Source organism: Geotrypetes seraphini, chromosome 10, assembly GCF_902459505.1.
Source record: "Geotrypetes seraphini chromosome 10, aGeoSer1.1, whole genome shotgun sequence".
Taxonomy (NCBI): domain Eukaryota; kingdom Metazoa; phylum Chordata; class Amphibia; order Gymnophiona; family Dermophiidae; genus Geotrypetes; species Geotrypetes seraphini.
The window spans coordinates 100,138,137-100,158,394 of NC_047093.1; the positions used below are offsets into that span (position 1 = coordinate 100,138,137).

Consider the following 20,258-nt stretch of genomic DNA (forward strand, 5'->3'; position numbering starts at 1 on the left):
TCAATCAGGGAGAATTTCGTTTGCAGGTTTGTAGTTTGCTTTTCAAGAACATCAAGTCGGTGTCTGGCATCAACAAACTGAGAATTAAGCGCCTCTATTTCAACCCTCAGAAGCTTAGTCTCTTCGACTTGCTCCTGCATATGCTTAACGGAGCGCATTTCTGCAATGAGGATATCTAGTTGTGAATCCTCATGCTGCGGCGCCATTTTACTTGGGGAGCTCAGATCCGTTTTAGGCCGCTTTCCACTCGATGGGGCCGGCGAGGCAGGATCAGTTTTGCTGGGTTTAGGGGGAGACATGCCGAAGGTGATGAGCAGACAGGATATGCCCGAAGGAAGAAGTAAAAGTACCTGAATTAGCCACAATATTCGAAGTATATTATCAGTGTGGAGGAGCGATCACCCCATGCGTCTGCTTCCCGCGGCTGTCAGGCTCCGCCCCCTCCCCCCCCCCTTTTTTTTTTTTTAAAATAAAGAATTTCAGTGGATCATTTTGTGCTAAAAGAAAGTTCCTCTGCTTCTGTTAATAAGGTTATACAGTATTGTTTGTATATTAAAAATAAATGGAAGTAGTTTATAAGAAACCAAGACTTTGGCTGAGATTGGTTGTTTATAAAAATAAACAGAAGAAATGGCATTACAATTAGTACTATTATTATGGGGGTGGAGTTTGGGTGGGTCTAGGGCGGTATTCATTTGGTATTTGTTAGGCTTAGGGGGTACTTGGCTTGAAAAGGTTGAGAAACACTGATGTAGCACACTGGTTAAACCTACAGCCTTCTACCCTAATGTTGCTGGTTCAAATCCCAGTCATTCTCTCTGATGGAATAGAAATAAATAAAAGCATTAAACAGATCCAACTCCCAATATCACAATTATAATGAAAAACACAATAAAATCGCCATTCTAATAACGTCATAATAATAAAATATTATAACATTAAGGACATTGTTTGGACGTCTAATTCTTGCCTAAAACCCGATTCTCTAAAGGACGTCTCAAAATTTGATATCTAAACAGTGCTGAGCATCATTGAGCATGATTCTACAAAGGACGCCTATCTTGGATGTCCAAATTGCGTCTAACTTTAGACACGCTTTGCAGAATTAGGGTCTTAGTGTCCGGTGCAACTCTCAATGCCATAGGGACCATTGCTGAACTCTATGAACTGAACTTCTGTGTGCCAAAAATTATTTTGTGCTGTTCTCAACTCTTGAAAGTTCTGTCATCATCATGGTCAAGTCTTACCAAGCACCAATTATGAGAGTCAGTAAGTGACATGATCTTGCAGCACTTGGTACATTTAAAACTACTGGGAGTTTTCTGACACAATGTCCAGAAGCACAGTCTCAGCAAAATCAAATAACTCAATTTTGAAAAAATAGGAAAAGAAATCCCAGCCAGAATGTCCAGGCCTAATGTGACGATGGAATGGACAATGGGGGGGGTGTGTGGAGGGGGGGGAAGTGTCAAAAAAACCAAACTAGGAGACTAAAGGGCAAAAGGGTAGTAAGTCCTGCGCAGCACTTACAAAAAAGAAATACACAGGAGAGATGGCAGGAAGGCCAACCAAAATCTGAAAAAACTGGGCACATTGTGGAGCTAAACTGAATTTACTTCAGCTTTGCTCTTCAGTGTGCCCAGTTTTTCAGATTTTTGTTGGCCTTCCTGCCATCTCTCCTGTGTATTTCTTTTTTGTAAGTGCTGCGCAGGACCTACTACCCTTTTATCCTGAAAAACGCATACTGCCTTATCTCCTCATGACATTTACAGATTTGAATGCATGCACTTGTGTGGTACCATTTCCCTAAAGCTACAGAGTGTGTCTGCACTGGGCTCCATCAGATGATTTCACCCATACATGGAATTATTGTGTTCTGCATATCCTCAAAGAAACCACTGTACAAAGGTAAATTACAAGACCTTGGTACCACAACTAAACATTCACTTTTGGGCTACTGATGTTTTTTTCCCCATAAAGGCTAGTCTATTCTTAGCTTTATTGTACCACATGCAAATCCTGTAAGTTTGGATTCTCCAGTGCTGATCTTATCCTAGTTTCTAATCTGGTCATAATTTCTTTAGCTACGTGCTATTCCATCTGTGTCCAAAGCATGGTATAACGAAAGATTAGGTTCTTACCTCTGCTAATCTTCTTTCTTGTCAATCTACACTTTATTCCAGGACCAGTGGGTTATTTCCCTCCACCCACCAGGATCTGTAGGAAGCCTCAAAACTTCAGAGGCTTTCCCCCCCCCCTCTCTTACATACCTCCTCTCTAAGCATGCTCACCAGTCAGTCTGAAAGCAGCCAGGAATATCTGTAGAGAAGAACAAGAGAGAGAGGGGTACGGGGACACTCCCTGACAAGTAAGTATATTCTGCTCACAATTATAAATGCAAAACAGCAACAAGGGAACATAATCAAATCAGGATAACAAACATCAGTGACCTGAATGACAACAACATTGCTAGAAGTAGAAACAAAATGCACTGAAGAAGAGGGTGCCCTAACTGGGGACTCCCCAAACTGAGTGCTAACCCCATTCTGATGGCACTCTAATAAAAACTGGAGAGAAATGCAGCTTACCAGTATTTGTAAAGGCAGACAATCGGTGAATCAGCAAATATAGGGCGGGTTCCCAGAATAAAGTGTGGATTTACAAGAAAGAAGATTAGCAGAGATAAGAATCTAATCTTTTGTTTTTGTATAATCCCACTTTATTCCGGGACCAGGGGGACATAACAGAGCAGTCCCAAAAATTCAGGGTGGGACTGATGAGCCCGCTGTCAATTCAGAGGCACCAAAAGCAGTATCCTGCTTGGCTGTAACATCGATCCTGTAAAACTTGGTGAATGTATGCAAGGAGGACCAGATAGCGGCCCTGAAAATCTCATCCAGAGAAATAGCCGACGACTCTGCCCAAGAGGAGGAAAACCCTTCTGGTTGAAGGAGCCCAGACCCCGAGGGGGAGCCTCTTTCAGACTGCAACATAAGCTGATGAAATGACCATGCGAATCCACTGGAAATGGTAGCTGTAGAAGCTGGCTTCTCTGTGGGCAAGACCCGCCAAGACAAACAGGTGATCAGAGAGGTGAAACTCATTGATAACCTCCAGGTACCGCAATAAACTTCTACGCACGTCCAAGGACCGCAACACCCGGTCCTGCTCCTGTGAACTAGAGGAAGCAAAAGCAGGAAGCCAGACTTCATGATTCACATGGAAAGCAGAAACCACTTTTGGAAGTATGCAGCATCACCGCAGAATCCGTAATCCGCAGAAAAGGCACCCTGCCAAAGGGCCTGCAATTCTGAAACCTGCGGGCTGAGGTAACAGCCACCAGGAAGACCATCTTGAGCTCTAGAGGCACAGAGAGCGAGCAAGAGAGCAAAGAACCAGATTAAGGTTCCGGGTTGGACAGGGAAAGCGCAAGGGAGGCCTGAGCTGCAACGCTCCCCACAGAAAACGAACCACATCTGGATGGACTGCCAATCAGACCTAGCAATCTGTACCCAGAGCAAAGCTACTGCTAGACCTTTCCTTCAGGCCAACTTACAGAAACTCCAGGATCTGAGGAATCGGTCGAAAATAAGGGTCCACTGGCCTCAGGGCACACCAGGCATGGTAACACCTCCAAGCCCTCACATAGGCTGTCACTGTGGACGTCCGCTTGCTGTGAAGCAACGTGACGATCACCGCTGAAGAATAGCTCTCACTAGTCAAGGCCACACACTCAAGAGCCATGCTGTAAGACCAAAGCGGTCTAGATCTTGCATCCCAATCGGACCCTATGTGAGAAAGCAAGAATTACAAGGGAGCCTGAGTCCCCGAACCTGTTGGAGCCAAACCAAGTTGGCATACTACAACTGCCTTGGCTAATCGGGTGCTACAAGAATCACCAGACCCTCGTGGGTTGATATGCACCTCAACAGATGCCCTATCATGGACCACAGAGAGAAGACATAAAAAAGACCCTCCTGAGGCCAGGGCTGAACCAATGTGTCCAGGCCTTCACTTCTGTCCTCTCGCCGACGACTGAAGAAACGATCGGCTTTCTTGTTGGCTGCCATCACCATGAGGTTGAACATGAGACATCCCCAATGATCCACTATGCAAATGAATGCTCTTCGAGAGTGACCATTCCCCAGGGTTCTGTGTCTGATGATTGAGAAAGTCTGCTTGGATGTTTCTCCACTCCTGCCATGTGCGCCGCAGACAGTGCCAAGAGGCATCTCTCCACCCACCTAAAGAGAAGCTGAGCCTCCACGCTCAGAGCCTCCACGTGCCCCACTGACGATTAACGTAAGCCACCATCATGACATTGTCCAAGAGTACATGGATGGCTGGATCAAAGAGACGAATCTCGAAGAGGAGAAGGGCCAGCCGAATCGCACGCAGTTCCAGGCGATTGATTGACCACTTGCGCTCTGAGGGCGCCCACCGACAGACATGTGCAATGCTCTCCATCCTTTGAGACTTGCATCTGTAGACAAGATTACCCATCCTGAGACCCAGAGCAGAAGATCCTGGGACAATAAGAGATGAAACCACCATGCTAGAATGTTGCACACCACAGTCGTCCAAGGCCGGGGTGCATGTAACAGGTCCCATTATGGATTCCAGCACAAAAGCAGGGCTTCCTGCAGCGAACACAGGTGGGCTCTGGCCCAAAGAACCACATTGATCGATGCCACCATGATCCCCAAACCTGGAGATATTGCCAAGCCGTCGGAACCAGAATGGCCAGAAGGTCCCTGATAACCCGCTGTAGCTTCTCTTGATGGGACATGGGCAGAAACACTTTGCTCTGACTCATGTGAAACCGAACGCCCAAGTATTCCAAATCCTGGGTGGGCTCGAGGTGACTTTTTCTGAAGTTGATCACCCAACCTGCAGCAATTGTAGCATCTGATGGACAGCCTGATGCCCCTCAGACAGAGAGGGCATTCTGATCAACCAGTCATCTAGATACAGGTGAACCAGGACACCCATGAAGCGCAGATGGGCCGTCACCATCACTTTGGAGAAAGTCAGGGGTGCTGTTGCCAGCCGGTACAGCGGCATGATAACCTTCTCTGATCTGTTCGTGATCCCCTTCTTTATCATTCCTAGCATTCTGTTTGCCCTTTTTGCTGCCGCTGCACATTGTGTGGACGGCTTCATTGACTTGTCGATCAGAACTCCCAAGTCCTTTTCCTAGGAGGTCTCTCCAAGTACCGCCCCAGACATCCTGTATTTGTGCATGAGATTTTTGTTACCGACATGCATCACTTTACACTTATCCACGTTGAACCTCATCTGCCATATCGATGCCCATTCCTCGAGCTTGATTATATCACGTTGCAGATCTTCGCAATCCCCCTGCGTCTTTACTACTCTGAATAACTTCGTATCATCCGCAAATTTAATCACCTCGCTCGTCGTACCTATGTCCATATCATTTATAAAGATGTTAAAGAGCACGGGTCCAAGCACCGAGCCCAGCGGCATCCCACTGGTGACGCTCTTCCAGTCCAAGTATTGTCCATTTACCCCCACTCTCTGTTTCCTATGCTCCAGCTAGTTTTTTAATCCACGTGAATATTTCACCCTCAATTTCATGGCTCGCAATTTTCCGAAGTAGTCGTTCATCCGGAACCTTGTTGAATGCCTTCTGAAAATCTAGATATACAATGTCGCCCGGATCACCCTTGTCTATCTGTCTGTTTACTCCCTCAAAGAAGTGCAGCAAGTTTGTCAAACACAATACCGTGCTATTTGGCATGTTAATGAGGGCCAAAACCCAAATATCTCCCCATAATAATAAACTTCTCTGTATTGTTGCCATACAACTTATTTTGAGAAATTGGAAAAACTGGGATCGGTTAAATTGTACTTTCTGGTGGGAATCTCTACACCACATTTTTAAAATGGAGCGTATGATGGCCATACAACAGGCCATTAAAAGAAATTTATGGATGTTTGGGAGCCATTGACAGAATTCTGTAAGGAGTGATTGTTGATTTTGCCATTTGATCATACACGTCCAGGGTGGGTGGGGAGATACTTTTAATTAGAGTGCAATTGTTGGATATGTATAAAGGGGGGGATGATATATGTATGTGTCATAAATAATATTTGATAGAATTTAAGTGATGTTAAAGTGTAAAATGTCTGTAGAATATGTTGCACTTATTTTTGGCTTTAAATTGAATAAAGATATATATATATATATATATACTAATCTTATAGCCCGTTACATTAACGGGTGCTAGAATATATGTGTGTGTGTCTGTCTATTTTTTTTTCTCTCTCCTTAGCCGCTTTCTGTATTTCTGTCTGTCTATTTTTTTTTTTTTCTTGGCTGTCCACTACCACCCCTTGCCTGCTCCCCCTGTCCATTCTCCCTTCCTTTTACCTCCCCTGTGTCCTCCACCACCCCATCACTGCTCACCTTATCCAGCAGAAGCCCTTCTCCCTTTGTTTTACCTCCCCCCTGTCCATCATCACCTCCTTCCTGCTCCCCCTGTCCAGCAGTACGCCCTGCCCTTCATTTTTCTGCCCCCCCTCCCTGTTCATCAGCACCTCTTTCCCCTGTCCATCAACCCCTTTTCTGCCCCTCCATTTCCGTGTGTTGCAGCATTTCCCTCCCACCCTACTTCCCTGTGCAGTATTTTCCTCCCCCCCATACCTTCCTCCTGAAACTCCATGCGCTACTTATGTTTAAAATTCTTTCCGGGTTTGGCTGCCGCGGCCAGCAGCCGCCAACAGCCGCCGCAGCCGACATCCGACTCGGGGGGGAGGAAGAGAGAGAGCGAGCTTTGGGCGGCCAGCAGCCGCGGCGGCCAACATCCGCCTCGGGCCGCCAACAGCCGCCGCAGCCGACATCCACCTTGGGGGGAGGGAAAGAGAGAGCTTCGCGCTCATGCACACTCCTATCTGCGGTGCCCTACAGCTCACAGAAAATCGACGCACGCAGATGGGAGTGCGCATGCGCGGCCTAGCGTTTTATTATATTAGATATATATATATATATATAAAGAAATTAGTACTGGATTAAATGTTTGCAAGTGGAATTTTGGAGTCAGTTTATGCAATCATAAAACTCTTGCTCTTAATCCTAATGCAGTTGTCCAGTAAGAGAAAAAGGAATGAAGCCAGGTTAACTAATCCAGAGTATGAAAACACTGCAAGAAATGAAAGGATTATCAGCATATCAATGCAGTAAAGTAAAACCAAAACTCTGTTAGCCTAGGAACAACCAAAATAAATTCATGTACACTGTTCTGAGCTCCCTTGGGAGAATGGTATAGATAATTAAATAAATAAATTAAAAAGTGACACTATAACCCTAACTTGCAAAGTAAAACACTGTTATCAGCTAACACACTACTATGAAGATCTACATCAAGTAAACCTCATTAGGCCACATATGGAATGATGGTGGCCTAATATTCGCAATGGGCTTTATAATCAGCCATGGGAATTGGTGACTAATCTCCAACTAGCCGTGGCTGCTCTATTTAGCATTGTTCTCCTGAAAAAAAGAAAACTGTACTTCAGCTACTGAAGGACAACAGTGGAAAAGAAAGCTAAAAAAATACAATTGATCAAAGCAAACCAAAAATAATGGAAAATAATAAAATTGTTCCTTTCAAGTTAACAGGCAACTTGGTTTCCCCAATGATTTTACTTAGCAAATGTGAACTGCCTATATGCTCCATGATGGAAGGTACTGCCTCAGAAACACGCATACATATCTGTTCCCTATTGCAAACTTAACATTTTACGAATGAAAGATACTGCAGTAGATAAATAAATGCAAGAAAGAGATGGAGTTCTACTCTATGGACTGAATGGGTCTACATCTTATTGCAATGCAGCAGTACCTATCTGGTGGGGAGAGTAGGTGAGGCACCCAGTAGTGAAGATTAAATACTTCTTTTTGTAGCCATCTTCTGTGAATTTCAGATTTCCATCAGGTGGTTTAGTCCTGTAAGCTGCAAAAAGAGCAGCCACCTTTGTCTCCAGCTCACTCTCAGTCAGAGTAGACCCAACACGGCCTCCCATGATATCATCCAGGAGCTGCTTTAGCCCACTGCTGGGGCTTGAGCCCTCATCCACTTGCTGTTCCCCTTCTTCCTCCACGAGCTGCTCTGACTCGAGGCTCCTTGGAGCCTTTCCCTCCTCATGCTCTCCTTTGCTGCCAGTATCACAGGTCTGGTGGGTAGAAGTCACAGCAGGCACCTGCTCTTTGTAATCCAGTAGTAGGTCTGGAGAATCGTGTCGGCTGCAATCTGCTACCATCACTGTTCTGATGGTGCTAGCATTTAGGTTCTGGATCTTGAACAGTCTCTTCACAACATTAACATTCTCCGACTCCACACCCTGAAACATTAAAACAAACAACACAAAAGCATATAAGTGCTCAATGACATCAGAATGCACATTTGTCCTATACCTATATTTTTGGGCTGCTTACCCTTTCCTACACCTGTATTGTTGTTCTGAAAATAATGCTATATCACTTAAAAAAAAAAAATCAACAAATGGCCACAGATTGATAACCCTGAGCTCACGTAGCCGAGCGCCATTCCGACATTGTGCTTGCTTACACGTGATAAATGCATATGCGCTTGTTTATCGGGACGGCGCTCGTCTTGCGAGTCAAAGTTTGCTGGAGTGTTTTGCTCATCTTGCAAAACACTCACAAATTGTTACTTGCAAACCGAGGTTTGACTGTATTTTGTATGGAGGTGAGCTTGATATCTTGACTATATAAAGCATTATTGTATAGCCACCCCTTGCCCCGGTCCTAAGAAAATAAATGGGAGACATTACTGGGCTTGACTCTGGGTCAACAGCAGTGGGGGTCAAATATAGACTAAGCTATAACGACTCTAGAGTCACGGGAATCCCGTGGGGATGCCACCTAGGGTCACGGGGATCCCATGGGGACGCCCCTCTTAGTCTTGGGGATCCCGCGGGGTTGGAAGCAGCTCGAGCCAAGAGGCTCGTCTTCTTTTCCTGCACTGCAGCACACACACAGCCGACCGGAAGTGTTCCCCGATGTCAGAGCCGACGTCGGAGGGGAAGCTTCGCGTCAGTCATGTACATGCTGCACGTGATTGACGCAAAGCCTTCCCTCCAACGTCTGCTTTGATGTCGAAGGAACACTTCCAGTCAGCTACGGTGTGCGTGCTGCAGTGCAGGCAGGCTCGCATTGCTTCTCAATGGGCTGCTGTGGATTTGAAACTATGTCAAACTCCAGGAGGCAAGAGCCCAGCTGAACCTGCAGTTCCTCTCTCTAACAATTGATGCCAGTCTAGCTTCAGATCCCAAATACATTACCTTCTTAGGGTAAGTGCCTACCTTTTCCCTGGATTATTCACAGTCCTTACAATGCTACCGTGTTATTTCAAGACTGGGTCAAAGGAGAGGCTGTTTTACTGAACTTTCACTGTCAGCATCCTGACCTACCCAGTAAGCTTTGTTTTTTCAGTGCTTTTTTTTCTTGCCCATGTTTAGCTGAAAAGCTTGAAATTTTAAACTTTAATTGCACTGCCAGTGTATTTGCAGTGTGTATGAAGTTTTTACCTTATATGTTTAGCTAACAAAACATTTTGGCTCACAGGAGATTGAATGACTTCCAATAAATGTGCACATTTTCTTTGGTACAGAAGCTCCTAATTTATTACTGCTGCCTCCAACCCATGCTGTTATCTGGAGGGACGCGAACATGGGAGGCAAACGCAGGACACAGAAGGTGGGGAGGTTGTGTGTTTTTGGACACAGAAGGCATGAACTTGAGAGAGAGGATGGATGGAGGGAAGGAGATGCTGAGGTGGGGGAGGTAATAGAATGTGAGAATTGGGTGTGGGTGTGTCAGTGAGAGGGAAAGAGAGATGGTCATGTACATGGGGAATGGAAGAAAGGAGAATTTTTGGTCATAGGGAGGGAGTGAGGTACAGATGATAGGGAAGAGAAAGCACAGTTACTTACCGTAACAGGTGTTATCCAGGGACAGCAGGCAGATATTCTTAACGCATGGGTGACGTCACCGACGGAGCCCCGGTACGGACATTTTAACTAGAAAGTGCTAGTTGGCCGCACCGCGCATGCGCGAGTGCCTTCCCGCCCGACGGAGGAGTGCGTGGTCCCCAGTTAAGATAAGCCAGCTAAGAAGCCAACCCGGGGAGGAGGGTGGGACGTAAGAATATCTGCCTGCTGTCCCTGGATAACACCTGTTACGGTAAGTAACTGTGCTTTATCCCAGGATAAGCAGGCAGCATATTCTTAACGCATGGGTGACCTCCAAGCTAACAGAGAGGGAGGAGGGATGGTTGGCCATTAGGAAAATAAATTGTGTAACACAGATTGGCCGAAGTGTCCATCCCGTCTGGAGAAGGTATCCAAACAGTAGTGAGTAGTAAACGTGTGAACTGAGGACCAAGTGGCAGCCTTGCAGATTTCCTCGATGGGCGTGGAACGGAGGAAAGCCACAGAAGCAGCCATAGCTCTGACCCTGTGGGCCGTGACAGACCTTCCAGTGGGAGACCGGCCCGAGCATAACAGAACACAATGGAGGCAGCAAGCCAGTTGGCAAGTGTCCGTTTAGAGACAGGACGACCTAGGCGGTTAGGGTCGAAGGACAAAAAAAGCTGAGGGAACGAGCGGTGGGCCCTGGTACGGTCAAGGTAGTATGCAAGGGCACACTTACAGTCCAGCGTGTGTAACGCCTGTTCCCCAGGATGAGAATGGGGCTTAGGGAAAAAGACAGGTAACACAATGGACTGGTTGAGGTGAAATTCCGAGACCACCTTGGGAAGGAATTTAGGATGGGTACGCAGAACCACCTTGTCATGGTGAAAAACAGTGAAAGGTGGGTCGGCAACCAGTGCATGCAGCTCACTAACCCTCCTGGCAGAGGTGATGGCAATGAGGAAAAGCACCTTCCAGGTAAGAAATATGAGCGAAGTTGTGGCAAGAGGCTCAAAAGGAGGTTTCATGAGGGCAGATAAAACCACATTCAGGTCCCAGACGACTGGAGGAGGCTTCAGAGGTGGTTTGACATTGAAGAGGCCCCTCATGAACCGGGAAACCAGGGGATGAGCCGTGAGAGGTTTTCCGAGGATAGGCTCATGAAGCGCAGTGATGGCACTGAGGTGGACTCTGATTGAGGTAGACTTGAGGCCAGCGTCAGATAGAGAGAGCAAATAGTCCAGTACAGTTTCCACCGCCAATGAGGTGGGATCGTGGTGATGTAGTAGAAACCAAGAGGAGAACCGGATCCACTTCTGATGGTAACATTGGAGGGTGGCTGGTTTCCTGGAGGCATCCAAAATACGACGGACAGGCTGAGACAGATTCTCTGGAGAGGTCAGCCCGAGAGAAACCAAGCTGTCAGGTGGAGCGAGGACAGATTGGGATGCAGTAGAGACTGATGCTGCTGTGTAAGTAGAGTAGGAAACACAGGAAGAGGAATGGGTTCTCTGGAGCTTAGCTGGAGCAGGAGGGAGAACCAGTGTTGGCGGGGCCACCGAGGGGCGATGAGAATCATGGTGGCTCTGTCCCTGCGGAGTTTGAATAACGTCCGCAACATCAGAGGTAGTGGAGGAAAGGCATAGAGGAACCGATCCGTCCAGTTGAGCAGGAATGCATCCGGGGCCAGACGATGAGGAGAGAAGAGTCTGGAACAGAAAAGGGGCAGCTGATGGTTGTGAGGAGCTGCAAAGAGGTCCACTTGAGGAGTGCCCCACCGAGCAAAGATGGAGCGGAGTGTGGGAGGATCCAGAGTCCACTCGTGAGGTTGAAGGATGCGGCTGAGATTGTCGGCCAGGGAGTTCTGTTCGCCCTGGATGTAGACAGCCTTGAGGAAGAGACTGTGGGCCGTGGCCCAGGTCCAGATGCGGATGGCCTCCTGACAGAGGAGGGGAGATCCGGTGCCGCCTTGCTTGTTTATGTAGTACATGGCGACTTGGTTGTCTGTGCACAGGAGAAGAACCTGAGGGTAGAGAAGGTGCTGGAAGGCCTTGAGGGCATAGAACATGGCCCTGAGTTCCAGGAAATTGATGTGATGTTGACGCTCTTGAGGGGTCCAGAGTCCCTGGGTGCGAAGATCTCCCAGGTGAGCTCCCCACGCATAGGGGGAGGCATCTGTGGTTATGATCATGGAGTGAGGGGGTAGATGAAAGAGTAGACCCCTGGAAAGATTGGAGGAGTTCAACCACCATTGAAGAGATTGCTGAAGAGACGATGTCACAGAGATGGGATGAGAAAAAGGATCCGTGGTCTGCGACCATTGGTTGGCTAGAGTCCATTGAGGTGTCCTGAGGTGGAGTCGCGCCAGAGGAAGCACATGGACCGTCGAGGCCATGTGGCCCAGGAGGACCATCATCTGCCGAGCTGGGACGGAGTGATGAAGGAGCACCTGACGACAGAGGTGGAGCAGGGTCCGTTGTCGGTCGGAGGGGAGAAACGTCCTCATCAGAGTGGTGTCGAGAACTGAAGTCGATGTGTGGGAAGCAGGTGCGACTTGGGGTAGTTGATCTCGAACCCCAGGATATGGAGGAAAGAGATGGTGTGTTGAGTGGCTTGTAGCACAAGCGGAGACGTAGGTGCTTTCACCAACCAATCGTCCAAGTAGGGGAACACCTGGAGGTTGTGAGACCTGAGGAAGGCCGCCACCACAATAAGGCACTTGGTGAACACCCTGGGCGATGATGCGAGGCCAAAGGGTAGCACTTTGTACTGGTAGTGATGGTGCTGTATCTGAAACCGGAGGTAGCGACGTGAAGTCGGATTGATTGGAATGTGAGTGTAGGCCTCTTTGAGGTCTAGGGAACATAGCCAGTCGTGTTGAGAGAGAAGAGGGTAAAGCGTGGCAAGGGAGAGCATTCTGAATTTTTCCTTGACCAGACACTTGTTGAGGTCCCGGAGATCGAGGATGGGACGGAGGTCTCCTGTCTTCTTGGGAACCAGGAAGTAGCGGGAGTAGAATCCCTGACCCCTTTGGTCTGAGGGTACCTCTTCAATGGCATTGAGAAGAAGGAGGGATTGAACCTCCCTCAGGAGGAGGAGGGATTGGGAGGAGTGAGAGGCAGACTCTATGGGAGGATTGTCTGGTGGAAGAGTCTGGAAGTTGAGAGAGTAGCCGTGGCGAATGATGTTGAGGACCCATTGGTCGGATGTGATGACCTCCCAACGGCTGAGGAAGAGTTGGAGTTCCGATAGGCTGAGGGAAGAGGCAATGATGGTGGGAGACTGGCTATGCCCTGGAGAAAGGAGTCAAAAGGGTTGAGATGGTTTTGACGGAGGGAGAGGTTTGGCAGGCTGATGAGACTGGGAACGAGCCTGAGGTTGATGCTGGTGACGAGGACGGCGAGGTTGTTGCTGAGGCGGGTTGAGAGGTCTGGCCGAGAACCTGCGTTGGTAGGAGGACTGCTGTCTGTAGAGGCGAGCAGGCGGACGGAGTCTTCTTTTTGGGTTTGACCAGAGTGTCCCACCTAGTCTCGTGTGCTGAGAGTTTCTGGGTGGTTGAGTCCAGGGATTCCCCGAAGAGTTTGTCACCAAGACAAGGTGCGTTAGCCAGGCAGTCTTGGTGGTTAATGTCGAGGTCAGAAACTCTCAGCCAGGCCAGACGCCGCATGGCAACAGCCATGGCAGATGCTCTAGAGGTCAGCTCAAATGAGTCATAAATGGAGCGTACCATGAATTTCCGAAGTTGGAGCAGACTGGAAATTTGCTGTTGAAAAAGAGGGACCTTACGTTCAAGAATATATTTTTGCAAGGAGGAGAGATGTTGCACCAGATGCTTCATATAGAAGGAGAAGTGAAAGGTATAATTATTTGCCCTGTTGGCCAGCATTGCATTCTGGAACAGGCGCTTGCCAAATTTATCCATCGTTCTGCCCTCTCTGCCAGGAGGGGTGGAGGCATAGACACTGGAGCCCTGAGTTTTCTTTAAGGTGGACTCTACCAGGAGAGATTCATGGGGCAATTGAGGCTTGTCAAACCCTGGGATTGGAATGACCCGGTATAAGCTATCCAGTTTGCGAGGGGCCCCGGGGACAGTGAGGGGGTTCTCCCAATTTTTGTTAAAAGTTTCCCGTAGGATGTCATGGACGGGTAACTTAAGAAATTCCTTGGGAGGTTGCTCAAAAGTCTAGGGCATCGAGAAAAGCCTGGGACTTTTTAGAGTCGGACTCTAAAGGAATGGAAAGAGCAGCCGACATCTCCCTCAGGAACTTGGTAAAAGAGGACTGTTCGGGCTTTGAACCGGTGTCAATCGTGGAGGGTTCCTCGTCCGTCGAGGAAGCGTCTTCCTCGGTACCGTGCGGGGATTCTTCCCATAAGTCAGGGTCCCTGATGTCGGGGTGTGCACGGCGGGTCATCGGTGTGGAGGGTTCGGCACGGCGGGTCTTGGAGAGAGACTTGCCGGAGCGGACCGAGGTGGTACCGGGAGAGGAAGACCGGTGCTGTTCTTGGTACCGGGCAGGGTCGGCATCGGAATGGGCCTGTACCGCAGGTTGGGAACGGTGCGGTTCAGCCGAGAGCACCGGCATGGAGGTGTTAAGCGGTACCGAGGGGGTCTTCACCGATGGGATCGTGTGAGGCTCGGACCGGTCTTGCACCGGAAGGTGTGAGGCCAGCAGTGCCGGCAACAGTTGTTGGAGTTGGTGCTGCAGCTGCTCCTGTAACTGGGTCTGGAGTATGGCCGCGATGCGGTCGTCCAGGGGAGGCACCGGTACCGCTTTTTTCATTTTCGGTACCATAGGTACCGCTCTATGCTCCGGCGATGAGGAGGCCGATGATGAGGCACTCACCGATATCGGAGCGGAGCGTTTGCGGGGTCGATGCGGTGCCGGGAGGACCGGCGTCGCAACTGTGGCAGGAGGGCGCTCAAGGGAAGTGGAAGGCTTCTTAGCCGGCTTACCTGAGGCCAGCGACTCCGAAGAAGGATCTGGCGGTGTCGAAGTAGTCGGTGCCGACTTTTGAGATGCTGTCGACGTCGCGGCAGGTTCCATGGCAGGTCCGGTGCCGAAGAAAAGATTTTGCTGGATCTGCTTATTTTTTAATGTGCGCTTTTTAAGAGTCGCACAGCAGGTGCAGGAATCCGAAAGGAAAAAAAGAATCAAAGAACAAGAAAAAAATACGCGAGCGGGAAGGCAAAAAATAGTTTTTCAACGGCCGTTGAAAACACATGCGTCTTCTTCGCTCCGCGGAAACGAAGAAACTGGGGACCACGCACTCCTCCGTCGGGCGGGAAGGCACTCGCGCATGCGCGGTGCGGCCAACTAGAACTTTCTAGTTAAAATGTCCGTACCAGGGCTCCGTCGGTGACGTCACCCATGCGTTAAGAATATGCTGCCTGCTTGTCCTGGGATAAAGATGAGAAGGAGAAATGTTGGAAAGGGAACAGTGGGACAGATTGAAAGGGATGCAAGAGGGAGGAATGTTGAACATAGTGGTGAAGGGAATGGAAGGAGAGATGCGGCTTGGTGCTGGAGAGGGGTGATAGAAAGAGAAATGTTGGGCATGGGGCTGGTGGGCAGGGGCAAAAGATGCTGCACATGATCTGGGGGATGAGACATGAGAGAGGGATAAATGCTGGACCCTGGTAGGAGGAACCAATGGACAACAACAGAAGAATTTACAGAAGATGGGAAAGCAGAAAAAAAAAACCACAACTGGGACCAATCTGATGGAAAAAATAAGTCTCCAAACAACAAAGGTAAAAGACAGAATTTATTGACTAAAATATGTTAGCTTTGGGTAATGTATATAGCAGATGTCTTTGCATTGTGTTTAAAAGAAAAGGAAATGCATTTCTGGTTTTATTTCTCCAGTGCTGAAGTACTTGCTGACCCTGTGGCTGGTGGGGATCCCCAAGCATCGCTAGCAGAGGACCTCCTCTATAGACAGCCAGAACTCCCCTCCACCAAGCTGGTAACATTCATAAGCCACTGAGGTGCCAGCATCTGTGACTCAAGGATGCTACTGCTGCCTGCCAAACTTGGCAAAAGGGATCCCCGGCCAACAGCAGAGGAAGTCCTCATCTGAAAGCTTGGGGGTTCTCATCAGCTGAGTATTTATATTTTATATTTACATTAGAGGCTTTGGTAGAAACCCATTTACAAAATATGTATTCTTCCCAATTAATATTTCTAAATTAATAGTGTCTTTGCTTATTTGTAAATAGGTCTCTACCAGAACCTTTAATTCAGTACCATAATTAAATGAAATAACTACTTCTGAAGTTTATGGGGACAGGCAGGGACGGATTTGGTTCCAGTGAGATGGGTGGGGATGGGTTTGACTCCTAGCGGGGACGGGCAGGGACGGGCTTGATTTCTGTCCCTGCGCAACTCTCTACTTGAGACCACAATTGGATAAATATAGAAGATACTTCAATACTGAAGATACAGAGGTGGATTTAGGCTCATGATGATGAAGAGCACACAGGTGGAAAACTGTGTCCATTTTTGTGGTAGCACTGTTGCATAGACGGTTTTCTGGATGCTACCAAGATTAATCTGACAGGCCGAGAAAGATGAAGATCAGCCGATGTTAGGCCGAGAGGTACCAAGCTGTCAGGTATAGCAGCACAGAAGCATGACAGCAGATAAAGGCCAAATGGTCCATCTAATCTGCCCATCCGCAGTAACCATTATCTCTTTCTCTCTCTGAGAGATCACACGTGCCTATCCCAGGCCCTCTTGAATTCAGACACAGTCTCTGTTTACACCACCTCTTCCGGGAGACTGTTCCACGAATCCATCACCTTTTCTGTAAAAAAGTATTTCTTCAGATTACTCTGGAGCCTATCACCTCTTAACTTCATCCTATGCCCTCTCATTGCAGTTTCCTTTCAAATAAAAGAGACTCGACTCATGCACATTTATATTACGTAGGTATTTAAATGTCTCTCCCGCCTTTCCTCCAAAGTATACAGATCGAGATATTTAAGTCTGTCCCCATATGCCTTATCACGAAGACCACACACTATTTCAATAGCCTTCCTCTGGACCAACGCTGAAAGATTCGGATGAAGAAGAGATCCGTGATTTTGTGTGAGGAAGAGGTGGGAAAACTTGAAGAGGTATTGGTTCCTTGATACTGAGTTGAAGTAGAAAGGAAATCCAGGGTTGTCTGGGCTACTGAGAAGCTATGAGAATAATGGTGGCCGATTCCCGCTTGAGCTTGACAAGCATCTTGAGGACGAGGGGGATTAGATGAAAGGCATAAAGAAACTTGTGAGTCCAATCCAGTAAAAAAGCATCTGCTTCCAGATAATGAGGAGAGTACTGCTTGGAGTAAAACTGGGGCAGCTTGTGATTGTGGGGGGATGCAAAACAAGTCTATCTGAGGATTCTCCCATTGAGAAATTAAGGGACGCAGAACTGCAGAACCAAGTATTCACTCGTGTGGTTGAAGAAACCTGCTGAGTCTGTCTGCAAGAGAATTCTGTTCCCCTTGAATGTATATTGCTTTCAGGAATCTTTTCTTTTTCAGCATTCTGACTCCTCCTTGCTCCAGTTTTTAGGTGAGATTACACCTCCCCCTTGTATTTTCCCTTCTTTGGATTACTTTACTTTTCTAAGATGGATTTCTTACCTTCATTTCTATTGTTCCAGTTAATCTTGTTAGTCTCATGTTTGTTACCATCCTTTTTAAAGATTTACCTGTTTAAATTATTTTATAATGTAAAACTCCCTAGAAGTATGATAGGCAGTATATCAAATTTTTAATAAACTTGACAAACTTGGGAATATATTGTGAGTAATAGCCCAGGACCAAATCTTCTGGGCCTCCCAACAAAGATGGAGAGACCCCGTGCCTCCTTATTTATGTAATACATTGCGACCTGATTGTGTGGATAAGGACAGTATTGGTCACAATGCGCTGATAAGCTTTAAGAGCATTGTAGATCGCTTTGAGTTCCAACAGATTTATATGACAAAGGCAGTCCTGGGCAGCCCAGTGACCTTGTGTGCGAAGACCATCCAGATGAGCTCCCCAAGCATAAGTGGACAAATCCATGGTCAGCACTTACTGATGAGGAGGTGTGTGGAACAAAAATCCTCTGGACAAATTGGAAGAGTTCATCAACCACAGCAGCGACTGTCGAAGCGAAGGAATGACTGTAACGTGTTGAGAGAATGGGTCGAGTGCTTGAGCCTACTGAGATGTGAGAGGTCATTGAGGAATCCTGAGATTAAGTCTATGTGGTCCAGTAGTACCATCATTCGTCTGGCTGAGATTGATGGTAGATGATAAGTCTGAGAGCAAAGCTGAATCAAACTGTCTTGTCTTTTCTGTGGCAGAAACACCCTGAGATGAATGGTGTCGAGCAGAGCTCCTATGAATTGTAAAGTCCGAGATGGTTGATTTGGGAAAATTGAGTTTGAAACCCAACTGTTGAAGGAAGAGAATTGTCATGGAAGATGCTTTGAGTATAAAAGCGGTATATCAAGATTTAAATAAACTTGAAACTACTGCTAAACCCTTGTGAGGTAGGGTCCTTGATCAGCCAGTTGTACAGGTAAGTAAAGACTTGACGGCCCCGCAACCATAATGCTGCTACAACCAGGCACTTGGAATACTCTGGGAGAGTATGCAAGGCCAAAGGGTATTACTTTGTGTTGATAATGGTGGTGCGGCCAGTGTTCCCTCTAAGGTGAGCGCATGAGCGATCGCTCACTATTTTCAGTGGCGTCGCTCATACGCTTTCCCCTGTCGCTCACTCGAGGGCGAGAGGAGGTGAGAGGAAGTGGCGGTGGCGGCAGCCTGTATTTTAAAAGTTAAAAGATGCAGCGGCGGCTCCTCTCAAGATCCCCGACTGCATCGGTTCCGATGCAGGTGGGGATTCGTGAGAGGAGCCGCTGCCACGGTCTTCAGTGTCCTACCAAGGGGGGGGCGGTCCGCCCCGGCTGTGCACCCGCCCTAAGGCTGCAGTCGGAGAGGAAGTTCGGGCCAGCCAATCGCTGCCTGGCTGGGCGGAACTTCCTCTCTGACGGCAGAATTGACGTCGGGGTAATGCTGGTTGGCCCGGTGGGAAGCAGAGAGAGCTTGGGGCAGCCGCGGTGGTGGCTTTGGGGCCTGTTTCCCCCGATGGTTGCGGCGGTGGTTTTGGGACCTGTTTCCCCCGATGGTTGCGGCGGTGTCTTTGTGGAGGGTAGGGAGAAAGAAAGGGGGCAGGCAGGGAGACAGAAGGGAAACAGAAAAAAAGAAAGGGGGCATCAAGAGAGAAAAAAGAAAGAAAGGGCAGGGAGAGAGGAAGAAAAAGTTAGGGGAGGGAATGAGGTCTGGAGGATAGGATGCATACAGACTGAAAGAAGGGAAGAAAGATTGGATGCACAGTTAGAAGATGAAAGTGCAACCAGAGACTCATGAAATCACCAGACAAGGTAGGAAAAATGATTTTATTTTAAATTTAGTGAATTTATATATGCTGTCTATATTTTGTACTATGGCCCCCTTTTACTAAATCGCAATAGGGTCATTCCATGTCAAGTGATCAGATTCTTGGAAAGTGCCCTGCATGACCATCACGGATTTTGATGAAACTTCATATGCAGAGTCCACCATGTCTCAAACGAACTTTGGTAAAGTTTTAATTTCGCCTGTGGAATATTTGTGGAGATATAGCCATTTGTTTGACCCCCATACCACAATGAAATACAGTACGACAATGACATTCTGACAACTTTGAGACACAATATCTCCCGAGCTGTGTTTCCAAAAAAACTGAAACTTAGCTACCCTGCACAACTTTTTGAGCTCTGTTCATTGCTACCAATAACAATTTTTGCCGAGCACTGATTGAATGCCTGAATTACAGTAAACTTGGCCGAAAAAATTAGTGCTCCAAAAAAAGTCAAAGTTTGACATTACTTAGCTCCCACAATAATTGAGTAATAAATGCGAAATTTGGCGCATGTCTCAGTACAACGTTGTTTTCAAAAGTACAATTTCAACCTCCAAGCTCTTTCCATTAGTTTACAAATTAAGTGTAAAGTTTCTAATTTGTGTAAAAAGGCCCAAAATAGGGTATTTTCAGCCTGCTTTTACAGAAAAATACCTTTTAGAAACTCTTTCAAATCAGTCTCATTAGAAAGAGCATATTTCAAACCCCCTAGAAAAGTGGACTTCATTTTTCAACGCAGGTTAACAATGGCTAAAAAAGGGGGACAAAGTTGGGAGACGTTGCCACGGCAACAACCTCTATTTTAACATAGTTCTGTCATTTTTAAAGTTACAGTTTTGTATTGACGTAG

The 20,258-nt window shown here is 47.5% G+C and overlaps 1 protein-coding gene across 5 annotated transcripts in view; it reads right to left on the bottom strand.

The window, feature by feature from the left end:
* FBXW5 (F-box and WD repeat domain containing 5) overlaps positions 1–20,258 on the bottom strand; it is a 164,275-nt gene that overhangs the window by 46,046 nt on the left and 97,971 nt on the right. For all 5 annotated transcript variants that reach the window (XM_033960641.1, XM_033960644.1, XM_033960642.1 and 2 more), the window contains one exon: positions 7,869–8,367. In XM_033960641.1, the coding sequence (XP_033816532.1) occupies positions 7,869–8,367 (499 nt within the window). The remainder of the gene's footprint in view (positions 1–7,868; positions 8,368–20,258) is intronic.